The following is a 20470-nucleotide window of genomic DNA, read 5'->3' as shown; positions in this document are numbered from 1 at the left end:
TGACTGTGAGTAAGATGAAAATACAAACACAGAGATGAAATAGATTTAGCAAAGTGAGGCCCGACTAACTGAACAGACCGAGGATAGGAAAGGTTACTTTGCGGTCAGCACAAAAGCCTACCAAAAGACCAAGCAGAGGGCGCAAAAAGACCCTCCGCACCGACTCACGGTGCGGAGGCGCTCCCTCTGCATCCCAGAGCTTCCAGCAAGCAAGACAACAAAAAATAGCAAGCTGGACAGAAAAATAGCAAACCAAAGATATACAAGCTGGAACTTAGCTTCTGCGGGGAAGACAGGTCACAAGAACGATCCAGGAGTGAACTAGACCAATACTGGAACATTGACAGGTGGCCAGGAGCAAAGATCTAAGTGGAGTTAAATAGAGCAGCCCACTAACGAATTAACCTCATCACCTGTGGAAGGAAACTCAGAAACACCCACCAGAGGAAGTCCATGGACAGAACCAGCCGAAGTACCATTCATGACCACAGGAGGGAGCCCGACAACAGAATTCACAACACTCTGCGTGGTCTTTTGTAGTTTTTTTGTGCTGATCGCAAAGCTACCTTTCCTATCCTCTGTCTATTTAGTAAGTCAGGCCTCCCTTTGCTGAAACCTGTTTCATTTCTGCGTTTGTGACTTTCATCTTTACTCAATGTCAATATATGTGGGGGGCTGCCTTTTCCTTTGGGGACTTTCTCTGAGGCAAGGTAGGCTTTATTTTCTATCTCTAGGGCTAGCTAGCTCTTAGGCTGTGACGAGGCGCCTAGGGAGCATCAGGAGCGCTCCACGGCTATTTCTAGTGTGTGTGATAGGATTAGGTATTGCGGTCAGCAGAGCTCCCACATCCCAGAGCTTGTCCTGCATGAGTTTTAACTATCAGGTCATTCCGGGTGCTCCTAACCACCAGGTCATAACAGTACAGCTGGCCCAAAGTATTAATGCATCTCAATAGAGGGATAAGAGAAGTTCTGAGACCATTTTTTTTTCTTTGCACTGTGTTTTGTCTTTCTTTTCCCCTAAACCTTTGGGTGGTTCAGGACACAGGTGTAGAGATGGACATTCAAGGTCTGTCCTCTTGTGTGGATCATCTCACTGCAAGGGTACAAAACATTCAAGATTTTGTGGTTCAGAATCCGATGTTAGAGCCTAGAATTCCTATTCCTGATTTATTTTCTGGGAATAGATCTAGGTTTCTGAATTTCAAAAATAATTGTAAACTGTTTCTAGCTTTGAAACTCCGCTCCTCTGGTGACCCCGCTCAACAAGTAAAAATCATTATTTCTTTGTTGCGTGGTGACCCTCAAGACTGGGCATTTTCCCTTGCGCCAGGAGATCCTGCATTGCGTGATGTTGATGCGCTTTTTCTGGCGCTTGGATTGCTTTATGATGAACCAAATTCCGTGGATCAGGCAGAGAAAATCTTGCTGGCATTGTGTCAGGGTCAGGATGAAGCGGAGGTGTACTGTCAGAAGTTTAGAAAGTGGTCTGTGCTTACTTAGTGGAATGAATGTGCCCTGGCGGCAATTTTCAGAAAGGGTCTTTCTGAAGCCCTTAAGGATGTCATGGTGGGATTTCCCACGCCTGCGGGTCTGAATGAGTCTATGTCCTTGGCCATTCAGATCGATCGGCGCTTGCGTGAGCGCAAAGCTGTGCACCATTTGGCGGTGTTCTCTGAGAATAGGCCTGAGCCTATGCAGTGTGATAGGACTTTGACCAGAGCTGAACGGCAAGAACACAGACGTCGGAATGGACTGTGTTTTTACTGTGGTGAATCCACTCATGCTATCTCCGATTGTCCTAAGCGGTTCGCTAGGTCTGCCACCATTGGTACGGTACAGTCTAAATTTCTTTTGTCCATTACTCTGATTTGCTCTCTGTCGTCCTATTCTGTTATGGCATTTGTGGATTCAGGCGCTGCCCTGAATTTGATGGACTTGGAGTTTGCCAGGCGCTGTGGTTTTTCCTTGGAGCCCTTGCAGTATCCTATTCCATTGAGAGGAATTGATGCTACACCTTTGGCCAAGAATAAACCTCAATACTGGACGCAATTGACCATGTGCATGGCTCCTGCACATCGAGGATATTCACTTTTTGGTGTTGCATAATCTGCATGATGTGGTCGTTTTGGGGTTGCCATGGCTACAGGTCCATAATCCAGTATTGGATTGGAAATCTATGTCTGTGTCCAGCTGGGGTTGTCAAGGGGTACATGGTGATGTTCCATTGATGTCAATTTCGCCTTCCACTCCTTCTGAAGTCCCTGAGTTTTTATCAGATTACCGGGATGTATTTGAGGAGCCCAAATCCGGTGCCCTACCTCCTCATAGGGATTGCGATTGTGCTATTAATTTGATTCCCGGTAGTAAGTTTCCTAAGGGCCGACTGTTTAATTTATCTGTGCCAGAGCATGCTGCTATGCGGAGTTATATAAAGGAATCCTTGGAGAAGGGTCATATTCGCCCGTCGTCGTCACCATTGGGAGCAGGGTTCTTTTTTGTGGCCAAGAAGGATGGCTCTTTAAGACCTTGTATTGATTACCGCCTTCTTAATAAGATCATAGTCAAATTTCAGTATCCTTTGCCGCTGATGTCTGATCTGTTTGCCCGGATTAAGGGAGCTAGTTGGTTCACCAAGATAGATCTTCGAGGGGCGTATAATCTTGTGCGTATTAAACAGGGCGATGAATGGAAAACAGCATTTAATACGCCCGAGGGCCATTTTGAGTACCGGTTATGCCATTCGGGCTTTCTAATGCTCCATCTGTGTTTCAGACCTTTATGCATGACATCTTCCGAGAGTACCTGGATAGATTCATGATTGTATATTTGGATGACATTTTGGTCTTTTCGGATGATTGGGAGTCTCATGTGAAGCAGGTCAGAATGGTGTTCCAGGTCCTTCGTGCGAATTCCTTGTTTGTGAAGGGGTCTAAGTGTCTCTTTGGAGTTCAGAAGGTTTCGTTTTTGGGTTTCATTTTTTCCCCTTCTACTATCGAGATGGACCCTGTTAAGGTCCAGGCCATTTATGATTGGACTCAGCCGACATCTGTGAAGAGCCTACAGAAGTTCCTGGGCTTTGCTAATTTTTACCGTCGCTTCATCGCTAATTTTTCTAGTGTTGCTAAACCGTTGACTGATTTGACCAAGAAAGGTGCTGATGTGGTCAATTGGTCCTCTGCGGCTGTAGAGGCTTTTCAGGAGTTGAAGCGTCGTTTTTCTTCTGCCCCTGTGCTGTGCCAGCCAGATGTTTCGCTCCCGTTTCAGGTCAAGGTTGATGCTTCTGAGATTGGAGCAGGGGCTGTTTTGTCGCAAAGAAGTTCTGATGGCTCGGTGATGAAACCTTGTGCCTTCTTTTCTAGAAAATTCTCGCCTGCTGAGCGCAATTATGATGTTGGCCATGAAGTGGGCATTCGAGGAGTGGCGACATTGGCTTGAAGGAGCTAAACATCGCGTGGTGGTCTTGACGGATCACAAGAATTTGACTTATCTCGAGTCTGCCAAACGGTTGAATCCTAGACAGGCTCGATGGTCGCTCTTTTTCTCCCGTTTTGATTTTGTGGTTTCATACCTTCCGGGATCTAAGAATGTGAAGGCTGATGCCCTGTCAAGGAGTTTTGTGCCTGACTCTCCGGGTGTTCCGGAGCCGGCGGGTATTCTTAAAGAGGGGGTAATTTTATCTGCCATCTCCCCTGATTTGCGGCGCTTGCTGCAGAAGTTTCAGGCTGATAGACCTGACCGTTGTCCAACGGAGAAACTGTTTGTCACTGATAGATGGACTAGTAGAGTTATCTCTGAGGTTCATTGTTCGGTGTTGGCTGGTCATCCTGGAATCTTTGGTACCAGAGATTTGGTGGCCAGATCCTTTTGGTGGCCTTCTTTGTCATGGGATGTGCGTTCTTTTGTGCAGTCCTGTGGGACTTGTGCTTGGGCTAAGCCCTGCTGTTCTCGTGCCAGTGGGTTGCTTTTGTCCTTGCCGGTCCCGAAGAGGCCCTGGACGCATATTTCCATGGATTTTATTTCAGATCTCCCTGTTTCTCAAAGGATGTCGGTCATTTGTGTGGTTTGTGATCGCTTTTCTAAGATGGTCCATTTGTACCCTTGTCTAAATTGCCTTCCTCCTCTGATTTGGTGCCATTGTTTTTCCAGCATGTGGTTCGTTTGCATGGCATTCCGGAGAACATCGTCTCGGACATAGGTTCCCAGTTTGTTTCAAGGTTTTGGTGGTCCTTTTGTGCTAAGATGGGCATTGATTTGTCTTTTTCTTCGGCTTTCCATCCTCAGACTAATGGCCAAACCGAACGAACTAATCAGACTTTGGAAACATATCTGAGATGCTTTGTTTCTGCTGATCAGGATGATTGGGTGTCCTTCTTGCCTTTGGCTGAGTTCGCCCTTAATAATCGGGCCAGCTCGGCTACTTTGGTTTCTCCTTTTTTCTGCAATTCTGGTTTCCATCCTCGTTTCTCTTCAGGGCAGGTTGAGCCTTCAGACTGTCCTGGTGTGGATACTGTCGTGGACAGGTTGCAGCAGATTTGGACTCATAGTGGACAATTTGACATTGTCCCAGGAGAAGGCTCAACGTTTCGCTAAGCGCCGGCGCTGTGTTGGTCCCTGACTTCGGGTTGGGGATTTGGTTTGGTTGTCATCTCGTCATGTTCCTATGAAGGTTTCCTCTCCTAAGTTTAAGCCTCGTTTCATTGGGCCATATAAAATTTCTGAAATTCTTAATCCTGTGTCATTTCGTTTGGACGTTCTAGCTTCTTTTGCCATCCATAATGTGTTCCATAGGTCGTTGTTGCGGAGATACGTGGCGCCTATGGTTCCTTCCGTTGATCCTCCTGCCCCGGTGTTGGTCGAGGGGGAGTTGGAGTATGTGGTGGAGAAGATTTTGGATTCTCGTGTTTCAAGACGGAAACTCCAGTGTTGTGAATTCTGTGGCAGAGTTCACTCCTGTGGTCACAAGTGGTACTTCGGCTGATTCTCTTTGGGATCTTCCATTTGTGGAGGAAAGTGGTACTGCAGCTTCTGAGTTTCCTCCCTCAGGTGATCTGGTGAGCTCGTTGACTTCTTCTCTACTTAACTCCACCTGATGCTTTGATCTATGCTTCCTGTCAATGTTTCAGTGTTGGACTGGTTTTTTCCCTGGATCTTTCCTGTGGCCTGCTGCTCTGCAAAGCTAAGTTTTGCTTATGTTATTTTGTTGCTATTTTTCAGTCCAGCTCGCTTTATTGGTTTTTCTCGCCTGCTGGAAGCTCTGAGACGCAGAGGGACGACCTCCGTACCGTTAGTCGGTGCGGAGGGTCTTTTTGTCCCCTCTGCGTGGTTATTTATAGGTTTTTGTGCTGACCGCAAAGTTATCTTCTCTATCCTCGTTCTATTCAGCTAGTCGGGCCTCACTTTGCTAAATCTGTTTCATCTCTATGTTTGTGTTTTCATCTTACTCACAGTCATTATATGTGGGGGGCTGCCTTTTCCTTTGGGGAATTTCTCTGAGGCAAGGTAGGCTTATTTTTCTATCTTCAGGAATAGCTAGTTTCTCAGGCTGTGACGAGGCGCCTAGGTTCTGGTCAGGAGCGCTCCACGGCTACCTTTAGTGTGGTTTGATAGGATCAGGGATTGCGGTCTGCAGAGTTCCCACGTCTCAGAGCTCGTTCTTTATTTTTGGGTTATTGTCAGATCACTGTATGTGCTCTGACCTCCATGTCCATTGTGATACTGAATTGGTTAACATAACACTCCAGTACCTGGTCAAGTGGAAGGGTTATGGTCAGGAGGATAATTCCTGGGTTTTTGCCTCTGATGTTCATGCTGCCGATCTAGTTCGTGCCTTTCATTTGGCTCATCCTGATCGGCCTGGGGGCTCTGGTGAGGGTTCGGTGACCCCTCCTCAAGGGGGGGGGTACTGTTGTGAATTCTGTTGTCGAGCTCCCTCCTGTGGTCGTGAATGGTACTTCGGTGAGTTCTGTCCGTGGGCTCCCTCTGGTGGCTGTGAGTGGAGCTGCTGCTTCTGAGGTTCCTTACACAGGTGACGGGGTTTATCCTTTGGTTTGCTGCTCTATTTAACTCCACTTAGATCGTTACTCCATGCCAGCTGTCAATGTTTCTGCATTGGTTCAGTTCGCTCTTGGATCTTTCTGGTGACCTGTCTACTCCAGCAAAAGCTAAGTTCCTGATAGTATCTAATTCGTTCATTGTTTTCTTGTCCAGCTGGATATCATGATTTTGTCTTGCTAGCTGGAAGCTCTGGGATGCAGAGTGGCATCTCCGCACCGTTAGTCGGTGCGGAGGTCTTTTTGCACACTCTGCGTGGTCTTTTGTAGTTTTTTTGTGCTGGTCGCAAAGCTACCTTTCCTATCCTCTTTCTATTTAGTAAGTCTGGCCTCCCTTTGCTGAAACCTGTTTCATTTCTGCGTTTGTGACTTTCATCTATACTCACTGTCAATATATATGGGGGGCTGCCTTTTCCTTTGGGGAATTTCTCTGAGGCAAGGTAGGCTTTATTTTCTATCTCTAGGGCTAGCTAGCTCTTAGGCTGTGACGTGGCGCCTAGGGAGCGTCAGGAGCGCTCCACGGCTATTTCTAGTGTGTGTGATAGGATTAGGGATTGCGGTCAGCAGAGCTCCCACATCCCAGAGCTTGTCCTGCATGAGTTTTAACTATCATTCCGGGTGCTCCTAACCACCAGGTCATAACAGCCCAGGTGCCGGAAAAGGTCAAAGAGCCCCGGCACATGCGTACTGCAGTACTTTGCTCTGCCCTCAACAGGGCAGATAAGTACGCCTGTGTAGGAGCTGAGGAGACTGTGTGGATGATGCAGCCATGCATCATCCACATGAAACAAGCAGGAGGGCGGCGATCATAAGAAAATGGGAAGCGCCGGGCCAAGAAGAGCGACACCCCACAGACCGGACCACCCCGCTGGTGAGTATAATAAGTTCTTTTTCTTCTCTTGCAGGTTGGATTATGGCCTTATATGCAGCATTGTACAATGCTGGAAATCAGTCCTTAAAGGTGTTGGCCATATCTTATATAGGCCAAAACTGGTGACAGGTTCCTTTAACTACTGTAGGTATGTGCTGAAGTAAGCCACAGTGACCCAACAAATTACCATCAAGGAGTTTTCCATTTTTCCGCTTTTGGCCTCCAGAGATGTGTAAAAAATTATAGAACTGAATAGTATTCATTCTCCCTGGGTCCAGAGATGGCTCTCCAACTATTATAAGGTGAGGTAGATTCTCTAAGCCATAGGTCATTGTGAGCAGCACGGGCTAGAGGCGGAGATATATCGGCCCTGACAGTTGGTACTTGGATTAGGAAGGACTGGACATCAGGATTTGCTATCTATGAGGATACACAGAGGAAGAGTATGTGTATAGACAATTCGAGATATGCAGCAGGCAAATGATTAATAGCAGAAACATGTGGATTTATGGATTCATAGCAGAGAAATAGTTAACCACAGGATAGCAGGGATGGATAGGACAACTGGTTATTTGCAACTACACTCACAAATAGTAGAGACTAATAAGAACATCACCAGTACCACTGAAATGAGTCCTGTCACCAGTACCAACAGGGTTAATAGAGCAATATCACTAAGATTCACAGGACTGAGATGGGAAGTAGTTGCAGGTTGTTGGATTGCAGGAAGGAGTTTGCTGGAGAGATTATTAGGCAGCTAAATGAAGTGAAGAATTGGATTTCCCTACATAAATGCAGATTACAAGCCACGAGGGAAGAGGCCATAATCAAACAACCAGTCGTTAGGTTATCATACACTACCCCACTGTTAACAGTATGTGCAGAACTTCTCTATTTGTCACAGATTCTGGACACGGCATTACATAATTTTTAAGAATTCAGTAAGATAATACCAAATTTAGCACCTTTTATAATATTAATGTTATAGTTATTTTTACTCTGTCAATAGGATTAAATATGGAAACCGTCATCAGATATGCTTATTTTTTTTTTTTACTGATCCTACTAGGGATTTTCTAATTTGCACATCACTTGACTAACAAGACTATGCGGGTCTACATATTGAGAGCAACAGAGGCCAGAACAAAAAAACCCGCCAGATTCGGGACAGCAGCAACATAACATTCACACTAGGTTTTAAAAAAATTACATATTTATGTAAAGTGACAGGTTCTCTTCAAAGGATTTATTTGTACCTACATAGATATTGTCAGGTTCCCAAATGGAAAGCTGAGTACTAGGGGATGGGGACAGTGTTAGTTTCCAGTGCTAACGCAAAACACTGACATCTCTCGGAAGTCCGTTACTATGTTGAGAGAGAGATTTCCAGCTCAAAAGTTCGGGTCCCCATTGTTTTCAATGGGGTTTGCGTTCTGGTTCAAGTTCGGGTACCTGAACCGAACTTTGGAATTAAATTTGGGTTGGGTACCAGGACCCGAATTTCCATGGGTCCTCTCATCCCTGCTGAGGACCCTGGGCAAAACCAGTGTACAGCCCCTTGGCCTCCAAGTTTATCATAGAGAACTGATGTCTCACTAACAATTTGTAAGCCGGAAAACTTATTGACTTTGTTACTTTTATCACTGTCGAAAGCAGTGAACCCTGATAAAACTATGCCCCTGGTTAGACACAGGCATTGCTATAGTGGATGCAGGAGTTGCAGTCACAGCCAGGCCCTGGAGTCCAGGGAGACCCAAAAGGTCTGTAATACCATTAAAGACCCACGATACTTTGGGGGCCATTTGGAAATTTGATATTGGGGCCATGATCTTCAAATTCTGGTTTCACATTCTCCTTGCTGATACAACTGTATCTTTTTTACTTCCAGTTCTTGGGGTTGTAAATCAAACATCTATGATTCGGAATTAGTGGATAATCATAAGCTGAGCGAACGTCATCACAAATTGCCCAATTAGTATCATTCTGACTGCAAAAATCCATTAATGATGGCCTGTTTAATTTATGCTGATTATGGAGCAATTAATGATCTGCTCCATTCCCAATGTCTGTCTTCTGCCCATAAAGCTTTGTATTAAAGTTTAAAGTTTATTTCTAATGGCAGCAGATTAATAAAATAAGCACATGGCATGATGTACTGGCTCACACAGAAGTAATAATACATAGTGAATGAATGGACGGAGATATGAAAGTTTTTTTTTTTTTTCCTGCCCAGTCTGTTGCATAAATGTAAGCATTTCCCATCTCCTGTTCCTGTTGGTGACTTTGTCAGGAATAGCTCTTAGAGATTAAACAGAAAATTGATCAAGCTGTCATCAGTCAGAGCAGAAGTGGCGAGCGAGACCCGTGCTTTTGTGGAGCCGGGGACTTTATACCCAGCCTTTACAAGAAGCAATTGGTTGGAGCATGACTGTGGATAGAGACAAGACGAGGAGAATTGGCTGTATCCATGAGGAGCTCACACAGGCAGCGCATGCAGCTCAATAATGCTCGTCAATGAAAGCAGCTTTCTGAAGCCTCTGAGACACCGGCGGCTGGAAAAGCAGCACATTGATATCACACATTCACAAAAATGTTTCTCCCATACTGCTAGACCACTCATCTAGACACCATGAGCTTACCATCACGCTGTGAGTACCTAACTCTGGAGAAGGTGGCCCGGTACCGAAGTGCCTACATCCATGGATCACCTTATGCCATCAACAAGCCCATCGATATCAATCAACAGAGGAAACGGTAACTGGCAATGTGTCTCATGTCAGCCATCACTAAATGGCTAATATGGAATGTGACAAATTCATGCTAGTGATAAATGTGTGTGTGAGTATATAGAAATAGATATATGTCATCTACAGATTGTTATACAGATGTAATGATATATTAGATACTGTGCAGGCATATCATGTTCACATTTCCGCTTTTGACACTTTTTGATATCGTGTATTTGTTGTATTCTGGTTTTGTCATTTGGAGAAACTTGCTCAGATATTATAGGATAATTGGATTTTGTATAGAATTGCAGGTAAAATAAAATCTGGGGAAATAAAAATAATCTCTTTCACTTACACATGTCGGTCTGTCTATTTTATCTATCCCATTTATCATCTAAAATCTCTCAATCACTCTTCTTTTCTTTTTTTCTTTCTTTCTTTCTTTCTTTCTTTCTTTCTTTCTTTCTTTCTTTCTTTCTTTCTTTCTTTCTTTCTTTCCCTCATTTATATTCATCTATCTAGTTCTTTCTAGCTAATCTTGTCATCTATTGATCTTTCTATCTACCATCTTATCTCTCCCTATCCAAGTTGTCATATCTCTGTTGCTCTTCCATATTTGTGTTTCTTTCTTTCGTCCTTCCTTTCTTTCTTTCCTTCTTTCTTTCTTTTTCCTTTCTTACTTTTTCCCTTTCCTTTTCTTTCTTTTTATCCCGGAACAGATTCAGACCAGTGTTTGCAGGAGATGAAGACAGATTGCATGCCAACGATAGAAGACACTCCAATGATAGAAGATGAATATGTGACTTATTCACTCATGTTACGATGTTTCTGCCAATATCTTGCACTTTCTTTTTATGTCCTATGAGTGACTGACAGCTTTCTTTATATAAGTGTGCATACAGGGACAGCTGTCAGTCACTGATAGGACCGCCCACTGGATAAAAATCCCAGAGACAGAAGAGGATTATTAATGGGCTAAAACACAAGTTATACAGAATTTTTCTCCCTTATCTATATATCAGTCTGCTCTATAACACGGTGCCTGTAGTCTAGACTTCATTTTTATAGTGACAGGTTACCTTTAAAAAAATTTAAAACCTCAAGTTATTGGCAGAAACAATGTAATGTGAGTGAATAAGTCACGTATTCATCTTCTATCATTGGAGTGCAATTTGTCTTTTTCATGGTGACAGATTCCTTTTAAGCTTCAAATACTTCTGAAAATTGAGGTCAAGATTGATGGAGAGAAATTTGGAGGCTAAACATTAGATGGCTGGATACTGATTACATCCGTAGATTGGTACCTAATTTGTTATTAGATGCTGATACATAGATTATTGATTGATGGATATTGGTCCAATAGATGCTGGGTACAGATACATAGAAATGTGATTTGAGATTAGATTAGAACATAGATAAATATCTATCGGAATAAATCATACTACTCTGTATAACATAAGCTCGCACTTTGGCCCTGATTATTATCGTTTGCCTGGTCACCGATGAGCTGCGGCTGATGCATTTTGTATCTGTTCATGGAAGATGAGTGGCTCCACAATAACACGTTCTGAGAACTCCGCTATTTGTTCCCCAGTCCTTTCCATCTACACTATTAGCACAATAACAATGTATGAAGTGGCCGGGAGCGATAGGATTTCAGGTGTACGCCGTCCACTGTTACTCATTATTATGGCGCTTGCATGGATCTGTAATATTCGGTTTATTTTGACTTTGTCAATTTGTTCAACACTCACATAAAATACAGAAACCATTATTCATGGAATTAGCTGTTACATAGAAGCGGCAGAGGAAACAAAGGACTATTTAATGTAGGCTGAATGAATGGTGCAAATTACCGAAGGTGCAAGCTAATTCAGGATTAAAAGCTTCTTAATCCATCCTGTGGGAAAAATGGAAAATGAATGATGGATTGTGATCCCGGGTTGTCATGTTGGTGACGTTTATTTGTGACACCTACAGATGTAGCTGGCACCAAGATAATAACTAGTGATGAGCGCAAGTCCTCGTTATGAGTTTGCCGGGGGTGCTCGGGTATTCACCGAGTATCGTGGGTGCTCAAGTGACATGTTCGGCCACGTTTCGAGGCTGTTGGGCTGCCACAAAAAATGTCAGGATTGCCTTTGTTTGTCATGCAATCGCTGCAAGCTGTCCAACAGCCTTGAAACATGCTGCCGCGTGGACTCGAACATCTAATTAGGCTAGGTTCACATTGCATTACGGCAATCCGTTTAGCGCTAAGCGCTAGCGGATTGCGCTAACGCAATGTCTTTTTAGGGGTCGTGTTAAACGTCCCCGCTAGCACAGATCCGCGATCTGCGAGAGCGGGGAACGGACCTCGGGCGCGCCTCGGACGCTGCAAGCAACGTCCGAGGCGCGCCACAAAAGAACGGCACATCGCTAGCGTGTGGCGAAAATGGCACGCGCTAGCAATGCGCGTTAACATTGCTGGCAATGGGAGCGCTAACGGATGCGTTGCACGGCGTTAATTTCGCCGTGCAACGCTGTCCGTTAGCGCTCACCCGAAAACGAAATGAGAACCTAGCCTTACTCAAGCACCCGCTATACTCGGTGCAAACTCGAGAAACGAGCACATCACTAATAACAACTTTTTTGCTCTGCAGCGGTAGCTTGATGCAGCAAAGTTATTTTTGTAGAGTGACCATCAATGCACTAAAGTATAAAGTAGTGTAGTATATCGCAGCACGCGTAGATGGGAGTTCTATACCTGGGCTTTATGTGCCTCAGAAGTGTAGCTTGAGGCCCCTATGTCCTGATACATAATCTGTATAGGGGTCCACTCCCTTGTCATGTTTTAATTTTGTAGCATCTTTTCTTATCTTTGTGTTGTTCCATTCCTCTGTTATTCCTACAAGAATATTATGAATAAATTGGCAATGGGGTGTTACCAGCAGGAGGGGTATCCCGCTACAGTCTAATACTGCCCAATCAGTGCGGAAAGTGTCAGCCAGTGTAATGACAAGTGGAATATGGTCCATATTTGCAAATTTTTTATTCCTGATTAAATAAAATTAGGATTTACTAGTCTGTATTGAAAAAAGCATTATGACAGCTGCTTTCCATAATACAATTAATAAAACATTTTTTACTTTACCTTTTTATAGGTCATAGATAAAGTGAAAATAAACCTACTCATAATGTGGGTGTATTTTTCGCTTTGAGTTCTTGCTTCCATTAGTCCTTTATACCAATGCTCTTCTGCAGAACATGAATCCGTATAAATAGCGCTCCACTATGAGGTTAAGCTTTAGGTCTAAGAGGAGCTCGCAACATCTGTACACCAAGTATAGAAGATAAGATTGTAAAAATCAATTCAGGCACTCAGAACATCTTCTTTAGAGACACAGAAGGACAACGGCCGTCGTCTTTTCTCAAGAAGTTGCAGTAAGTGATCTTAATGCATCAAGACGATTGTTGCCCTTGTGAAGTGCACAATCTTCTAAAATACACACCATATAGACAAAGTATTGGACACCACTCTTAGGCCCCTTTCACACATCAATTTTTTGCCATCAGTCGCAATCCGTCGAGCTTTGAAAAAACTGATCGTGAAAACCTGAAGCGACGGATCTGTTTTTTTGCCTCATCCGACTAGCTGATCCGGCTAATTGGATCCTAAAAAAATCGGAGCATGCTCAGTTTAAAAAAAAAATGGAATCTGTCATTTGACGGATCCGGTGCCATAGGCTTCCATTCTAGCAGACGACGGACCGCAAAGGATCAGTTTTTTCTACGTACACAATAAACGTTACTTTGTCTGTTGTCTCCGGCCGCCGGACAGACTATTTTCGACAGATCCGGTGAACGACGGATGAAACGTGAGGCCATCCGTCACTAATACAAGTCTATGAGAAAAAAAACGGATTCAGCAGCATCAGTCGCAGGATCCGTATTTTTCAAAATTTGACACATTGCGACTTATGACGTAAAAACTGATGTGTGAAAAGGACCTTAATCATGGAGTTTTTTATTCAGTCCCATTGCAATAGATATATAAAATCCAAACCCCTCACCGTGCAGTCTGTCCTCACTGAACTTTGTAACAGAATGGCTTGTTCTAAAGAGCTCACTGACACCAATGCTGTCCTGTTCCTGTAACAGGATGGCACCACAAGTCAGTTCATGATATTTCTTTCCTACTAAATATTCCAATATCAGCTGTAAGTAATCTTATTGAAAAGAATTTGTGAAACACAGTAAATAAGCCATGAAGTTGAGACCACGTAACGTTACAGACAGGGGTCACCAAGTGCTGAGAAGTAGAGAGCTCAATAAGTCACCAACTCTGTTCACTCCATAACTGTAGAGTCCAAATCTCCTCTGGTATTAATATCAGCCCAAAAAGTGGCTGAATAGCTGCATACAAGCCTTACATCACCAAGCATAATTTCAAGTGCAGGGCAAAAATGGTGTATAGCAGTGTTCCCCAACTCCAGTCCTCCAGAGCCACAAAAAGGTCCTGTGTTCAGGATGTTTTTAGTATCTCACAGGTGATAATTGCATTATCAGTGCAGACCATAATTCCATCACATGGGCAATACTAAGAAAATCCTGAAAACATGACCTGTTGGTGGCGATGAGGAACTCTGGAGTAGAGCACGTCACCACTGGACTCTGGAGCCCTGGAAACCTGTTCTGTGCAGTGATTTCCTCATGCTTCTTTATCTGGTGTCTAATGGATAAAGGTACCTTCACACTGAACAACATTACAACGATAGCGATCCGTGACGTTGCAGCGTCCTGGATAGCGATATCGTTGTGTTTGACATGCAGCAGCGATCTGGATCCTGCTGTGATATCGCTGGTCGGAGCTAGAAGGCCAGAACTTTATTTCGTCGCTGGATCACCCGCTGACATCGCTGGATCAGTGTGTGTGACGCCGATCCAGCGATATGTTCACTGGTAACCAGGGTAAATATCGGGTTACTAAGCACAGGGCCGCGCTTAGTAACCCGATGTTTACCCTGGTTACTATTGTAAATGTAAAAAGAAAAAAACCACTACATACTTACATTCTGGTGTCTGTCACGTCCCTCGCTGTCAGCTTCTCGCACTGACTGTGAGCGCCGGCCGTAAAGCACAGTGGTGATGTCACTGCTGTGCTCTGCTTTACGGCCGGCCGGCGCTCACAGTCAGTGCAGGAAGCTGCACGCAATGTTTTCTATGGGGCTGCGGTCAGGGTCGCGGTAACGTCCCCGCTCGGACGCGGGGAACGGACCGCGGGCGCGCCTCGGACGCTGCAAGCAGAGTCCACGGCGCGCCAGGAATCACCAGCACGTCGCTAGCGCGTGCCGAACATGGCACGCGCTAGTGAAGCGCGTTCCCATTAGCGTGAATGGGCGCGTTAACGGCCGCGTTGCACGGCGTTAATTTCGCCGTGCAACGCTGTCCGTTTAACGCGGTCCCATAACGCAATGGGAGTCCAGCCTTAGTTAAACACTGTTTGTCATTACCATACCAGCAGAGACCAGGTTGATATATAAGCACAAATAAGTCAATTAGAAGGTTTTTTCCATGGGTAGCTATTTCCTGCTAATTGAAATTTTCATCCTTTCGTGAGCTATTATTGTTTTGTTTACAGCTCGTGGCCTTAGAGACCGACCACTGCTGCTAGACAGCAGAACATGCGCAGGGCTGATACAAGCTCTTTTCTGTGGAGCTTGACCGCGCTGTTTTGAACTTGGCCAGGATCTCTGGAGCTCGCTGCTACTTCTTAATCCTGACCTGCTTTAGCACAGTGTTTTACAATGTAGACAGCTGTGGTGGTCGGTCTCCTAAGCAATGAGCTGAAAAAAAAAGTGTTATTCTCTAAAGAACGGCTGCACATTTTAATAAGCAGTAAATTGCAAAAGTGCATGAACTATAACAGTATCCAACTATGAAGATGGAGATGACGCTTTTATGAGTTTTCTCATCTCGACAATCTGTTTTTCATTTCAAGTCTACCTCTGTGATCCACCAAACCCGTAATTAGAAATCCTCAGTAGTCAACTAGAATCCCTCACCAGGGACGGACAGATACTGTATATTATTACATCGAAGCCATGAAAATGAATGGCTGATCATGTAATAAATGGATGGGATTGGTCCGGTAACGTTATCTTCGCTGGCCTTTCTCGGGCACCTAATATGACTAACTGAAACACACTTGTGATATTTTGAACTCTACATACTGGTCCTGTCAGGCAATATGGCTTACAAACCTGCAACCCCTTTCTGGTGGCTAATCTGCTTGGCATTTCACATTGTACAGAACACTATGTCCATAGATCTCTTTATGAGGTGTGTTAAGGGCATTCTGTTGAGCAGCATATGGCCATTACCTCTTTTTTTATTGGAAATCAATGGACAATCTTCTTCTTTAGAAAAGACTCCTGTTTGTTTAGTTGGAAGATCCATATGGATATTGTTAGTGGATTTTTAGACCTCAGAGACAGTAATAGTTAACTCTATCTACAGAAAGTTCAGAATCAAAATTTTATGTTTTTTGGTGAGAATAGTCACCATCATTGGTGAATATCGGCATGTAAGATTTTGCAATAACAGAACTTGTTCTGAAACTTCAATCTACTAGATTAGGGGAATAGCTATTGGGGGGGGCAGAGACAGAAGTCACACCTTCACATCAAGCCACGTTCCCTGTGCCATGGAAGGTAATAACTACATTAAAGATGTAAACCTGTGGCCTGCTTAATAATGTCAATCAATTTTTAAGTAGTTTTCCTTTTATTAGAATCACCTGGAAAACAATTATCACATGTGTTTATGATTGATTTCAGTGATCCATTGAGCCTTGAGATACAATACCACCCACAAGTTTTTGAAAAACAAAACAATTAAATCTTTATGACACTTAAACCCAAGTTGCATAATAATTTGGAACACTTTGTAATACTGTACATTTCGCACTGGGATCCAGCAGTTAAGGCACTCCATACACATTGGAGAGCTGTCGGTCAAAAGGCAATCATGTCCCCCAAATCCCCTATTCACAGGAATGTTTGGTTTGGTTGGGCGTTCCTGTGTTCTCTGTGAGAGATCCACTGTCAGAATAATCTGGCAGCTCCTTATCTCCCAGCAGAATAAAATGATCGGCCATTTGATATTAAAAATCAGCAAACTTTTTAAGGTTCATGTTCAGCAAAATCCCTCAACTTTCCTAGGAAATTCAATTCACCTTTAACTGATAGTACTTTAAAGCCTCCAATTGCCCTGAAAACACGTAGGACACTATTCTCCTTCTTCGCTGCTGTGCCGTCACACACCAGCTGTATAGTTTCTTCATTGTTTTATGAGCTTTTTCTCCTAATCTGTGAGCTATGACTTCATCTCACTATCCAGATTCACCACAAAATGGCTGCTGGATTTCCTGCTTCTGATTTTATAGAGGATTTCATGCCTCATTTGATTGCCTGTGCTACAATGTGTGATGATATAGCTACAAGGCAGTATTATTGTTATTATTATTATTCATTTTTATAGCGCCATTTATTCCATGGCGCTTTACATGTGAATGGGGCAAATATGGACAGTATGGGAGAGTCCACCTAAAGGCCCCGTCACACTGGAGGATATCGCTAGCGATCCGTGACGTTGCAGCGTCCTGGATAGCGATATCGTCCAGTGTGACACGCAGCAGCGATCAGGCCCCTGCTGTGATGTCGCTGGTCGGGGCAGAAAGGCCAGGACTTTATTTCGTCGCTGGATCTCCTGCTGACATCACTGAATCGGCGTGTGTGACGCCGATTCAGCGATGTCTTCACTGGTAACCAGGGTAAACATCGGGTTACTAAGCGCAGGGCCGCGCTTAGTAACCCGATGTTTACCCTGGTTACCATCGTTAAAGTAAAAAAAACAACCACTACATACTTACCTACCACTGTCTGTCCCCGGCGCTGTGCTTCTCTGCTCTGGCTGTGAGCGCCGGGCAGCCGGAAAGCAGAGCGGTGACGTCACCGCTCTGCTTTCCTGCCGCTGTGTCAATTACACTTCGAATTCTCCCCGCTACTATACCCTACTGACCGAGCTAAGGTAGCTTTTGTGGTCTCCCATTTGGAGGGCGAGGCTTTGGCCTGGGTGAACCCCCTCTGGGAGCGAGAGGATCCAGTGGTTTCTCAACTTAATCTCTTTAGATACTTTTTGCAAGCTGTTTGATGAACCTGGTCATCTGGTATCAACTAGCGAGTCTTTCTTCAACCTTCATCAGGGCACCCTTTCCGTAGCTCAATATGCCATCCGTTTTCAGACTCTCTCCTCTGATTTAAGTTGGAACAGTGAGGCTTTGGTAGGGGCGTTTTAGCGAGGTCTGTCTTCCCGGATAAAGGATGAACCGGTGGAGCGTGACACACCCACTTCTTTGGATGATCTAATTTTTTTGGTGACTCGCATAGATTTGCGCTTTCATGAACGTTCTCATGAAGTTGTCAGAGAAAGGAGACCACTTCGTTTGTCCTCAGCTATGCGAGGTGCTTTTTATCCCAAACCACCAGTTTCTTCCTCTTCTTCTCCTGAGCCTATGTAGGTAGATCGCTTCAAGCCCGCCGAACAGCGCCGTAAGGAGAGACTCGCACAGGGTTTATGCTTCTATTGTGGCAGTGCTTCTCATCTTTTGCGTTCCTGTCCCCAGAAGCCGGGAAACGTCTCCACCTAGGACAGGTAAGAGAGGCCTCCCTAGGTAGCTATGATTCCTCTCCACCTCTGATTCTGTCAGTCTTATTGCACTTGGGTTCCAGTCATTTTTCTCTGGAGGCTTATGTAGACTCTGGTGCCGCTGGGAACTTTTTTCAACTTGAGCTTGTAAAAAGACTTGGGATTCCTGTCAGATCTTTGGAGGTTCCTAGGCAAATAGCTTCTGTTGATGGTCAGCCTTTGCGGGAGACCGTTAGTTTGGTCACTGAGGAGGTTGAAACTCAAATAGGAGCCTTACATCGTGAGAAGTTGGCTGTTTATGTTCTGCCGTCCCTATCTCATGCGTTCCTCTTGGGACTTCCCTGGCTAAGAAATCATGAAACTACTCTGAACTAGTGTACTGGGGACGTTCTTTGCTGGGGTCAGTCCTGTCAAAACAGATGCCTGCTTCCGGTCAAGCCTGCTAATTTCCCTCCGACTGCTTCTGAACTAGCAAATCTACCCACGGTTTATTTCTCTTTTTCAGACATCTTTAACAAGAAGGAAGCAGAGGTTCTACCACCGCACCGCCCATATGATTGTCCGATAGATCTAATTCCTGGTTGCACTCCTCCCAGAGGTCGTATTTAACCTATGTCTCCCTCCGAGACTCAAGCCATGTCCGAAAATGTTCGAGAACCTGGCCAGAGGCTTTATTTGGAAGTCTTCTTCACCAGCTGGAGCTGGTTTTTTCTTCGTTAAGAAGAAAGATGGTTCCCTTCTTCCATGCATTGATTACCGCAGTCTCTATAATATCACGATTAAGAACAAGTATCATCTTTCTCTTATCCCGGAACTTTTTGATCGCCTACGTGGAGCATGAATTTTCACTAAGTTGGACCTCAGAGGAGCCTATAATTTGGTTTGAATTCGCTCGGGAGATGAATGGAAGACTGCCTTTAACACCCGAGACGATCATTATGAGTATTTGGTGATGCCTTTTGGCTTATGCAACACTCCCGCAGTCTTCCAAGAATTGGTGAATGATATTTTTCGGGATCTTCTTTACACCTGTGTTGTGGTGTATTTGGACGATATCCTTGTGTTTTCACTGGATCTGCTTTCCCATAGAAGGGATGTTCGGCAAGTTCTTCAGCGTCTGAGGGAGAATCATCTGTATGCTAAACTAGAGAAATGTGCCTTTGAACAGTCATCCCTGCCGGTCCTGGATTTCATCATTTCCGATTCTGGTCTGCGTATGGATCCTGATAAAGTTTCTGCTATACTCAATTGGCCACATCCGCTTGGAGTGAAGGCAATTCAACGTTTTCTTGGTTTCGTGAACTATTATCAGCAGTTTAACCCTCACTTTTCATCCTTGTCTGCTCCCATCTCCTCTCTGATTAGAAAAGGTGCCAATCCTCATCAGTGGCCAACACAGGCCGAAGAAGCGTTCCTGTCTCTCAAAGAAGCTTTCGCCTCCGCTCCTATACTCCAACGTCCTGAGGCAAATAAACCCTTCTTCCTTGAGGTTGATGCCTCTGCTATTGGAGCCGGAGCTGTTCTCTCTCAGAAGTCATCTTCTGGTCACCTAATGCCTTGTGGTTTCTTCTCCAAGATCTTCTCGTCCTCTGAAAGAAATTATTCCATCGGTGACAGAGAACTTTTGGCCATCAAGTTGGCTCTGGATGAGTGGAGATATCTGTTGGAGGGAGCATTACATCTATTTGTAATCTATACGGATCATAAGAATTTGTCTTATATTCGCTCAGCACACCGACTAAATCCTCGGCAGGCCAGGTGGGCCTTGTTCTTCGCCCGATTTGACTTTGAGCTTCATTTTCTGCCTGGAGACAAGAACTTCAAGACCGACGCTTTATCCAGATCCTTCCTGGGCAGTTACCTTCTGGGCTTCTTCATCCTCTTCCTGTGCCTACTTCTCCGTGGCAACATATTGCAATGGATTTTATTACCGACCTGCCTCGTTCTTCTGGTTGCACCATCATCCTTGTGGTCATGGACCGTTTTTCTAAAATGGCTCATTTCATTGCTCTCCCTGGTTTACCTTCGGCTCCTGAATTGGCGAGGATTTTTGTCCACCATATTTTTCACATTCATGGTCTGCCTCAGCATATTGTTTCTGACCGAGGAGTCCAGTTCACTGCTCGATTC

At 44.5% G+C, this 20470-nt stretch overlaps 1 protein-coding gene across 4 annotated transcripts in view; it reads left to right on the top strand.

The window, feature by feature from the left end:
• PDE4D (phosphodiesterase 4D) overlaps positions 1-20470 on the top strand; it is a 1251030-nt gene that overhangs the window by 748164 nt on the left and 482396 nt on the right. Inside the window, exon 1 of one of the 4 annotated variants that reach the window (XM_069748974.1) lies at positions 9259-9677. The exons of the other annotated variants lie outside the window; for them this stretch is intronic. Within the exon in view, the coding sequence (XP_069605075.1) occupies positions 9553-9677 (125 nt within the window). The 5' untranslated portion in view covers positions 9259-9552. Of the gene's footprint in view, positions 1-9258; positions 9678-20470 lie in introns of those variants that run through there. 4 annotated transcript variants of the gene reach the window in all.

This window comes from Ranitomeya imitator, chromosome 1 (genome assembly GCF_032444005.1).
Source record: "Ranitomeya imitator isolate aRanImi1 chromosome 1, aRanImi1.pri, whole genome shotgun sequence".
In the NCBI taxonomy this organism is placed as follows: Eukaryota; Metazoa; Chordata; class Amphibia; order Anura; family Dendrobatidae; genus Ranitomeya; species Ranitomeya imitator.
The sequence above is the reverse complement of the archived record's forward strand: the minus strand, read 5'-3'. Positions and strand labels throughout refer to the sequence as shown.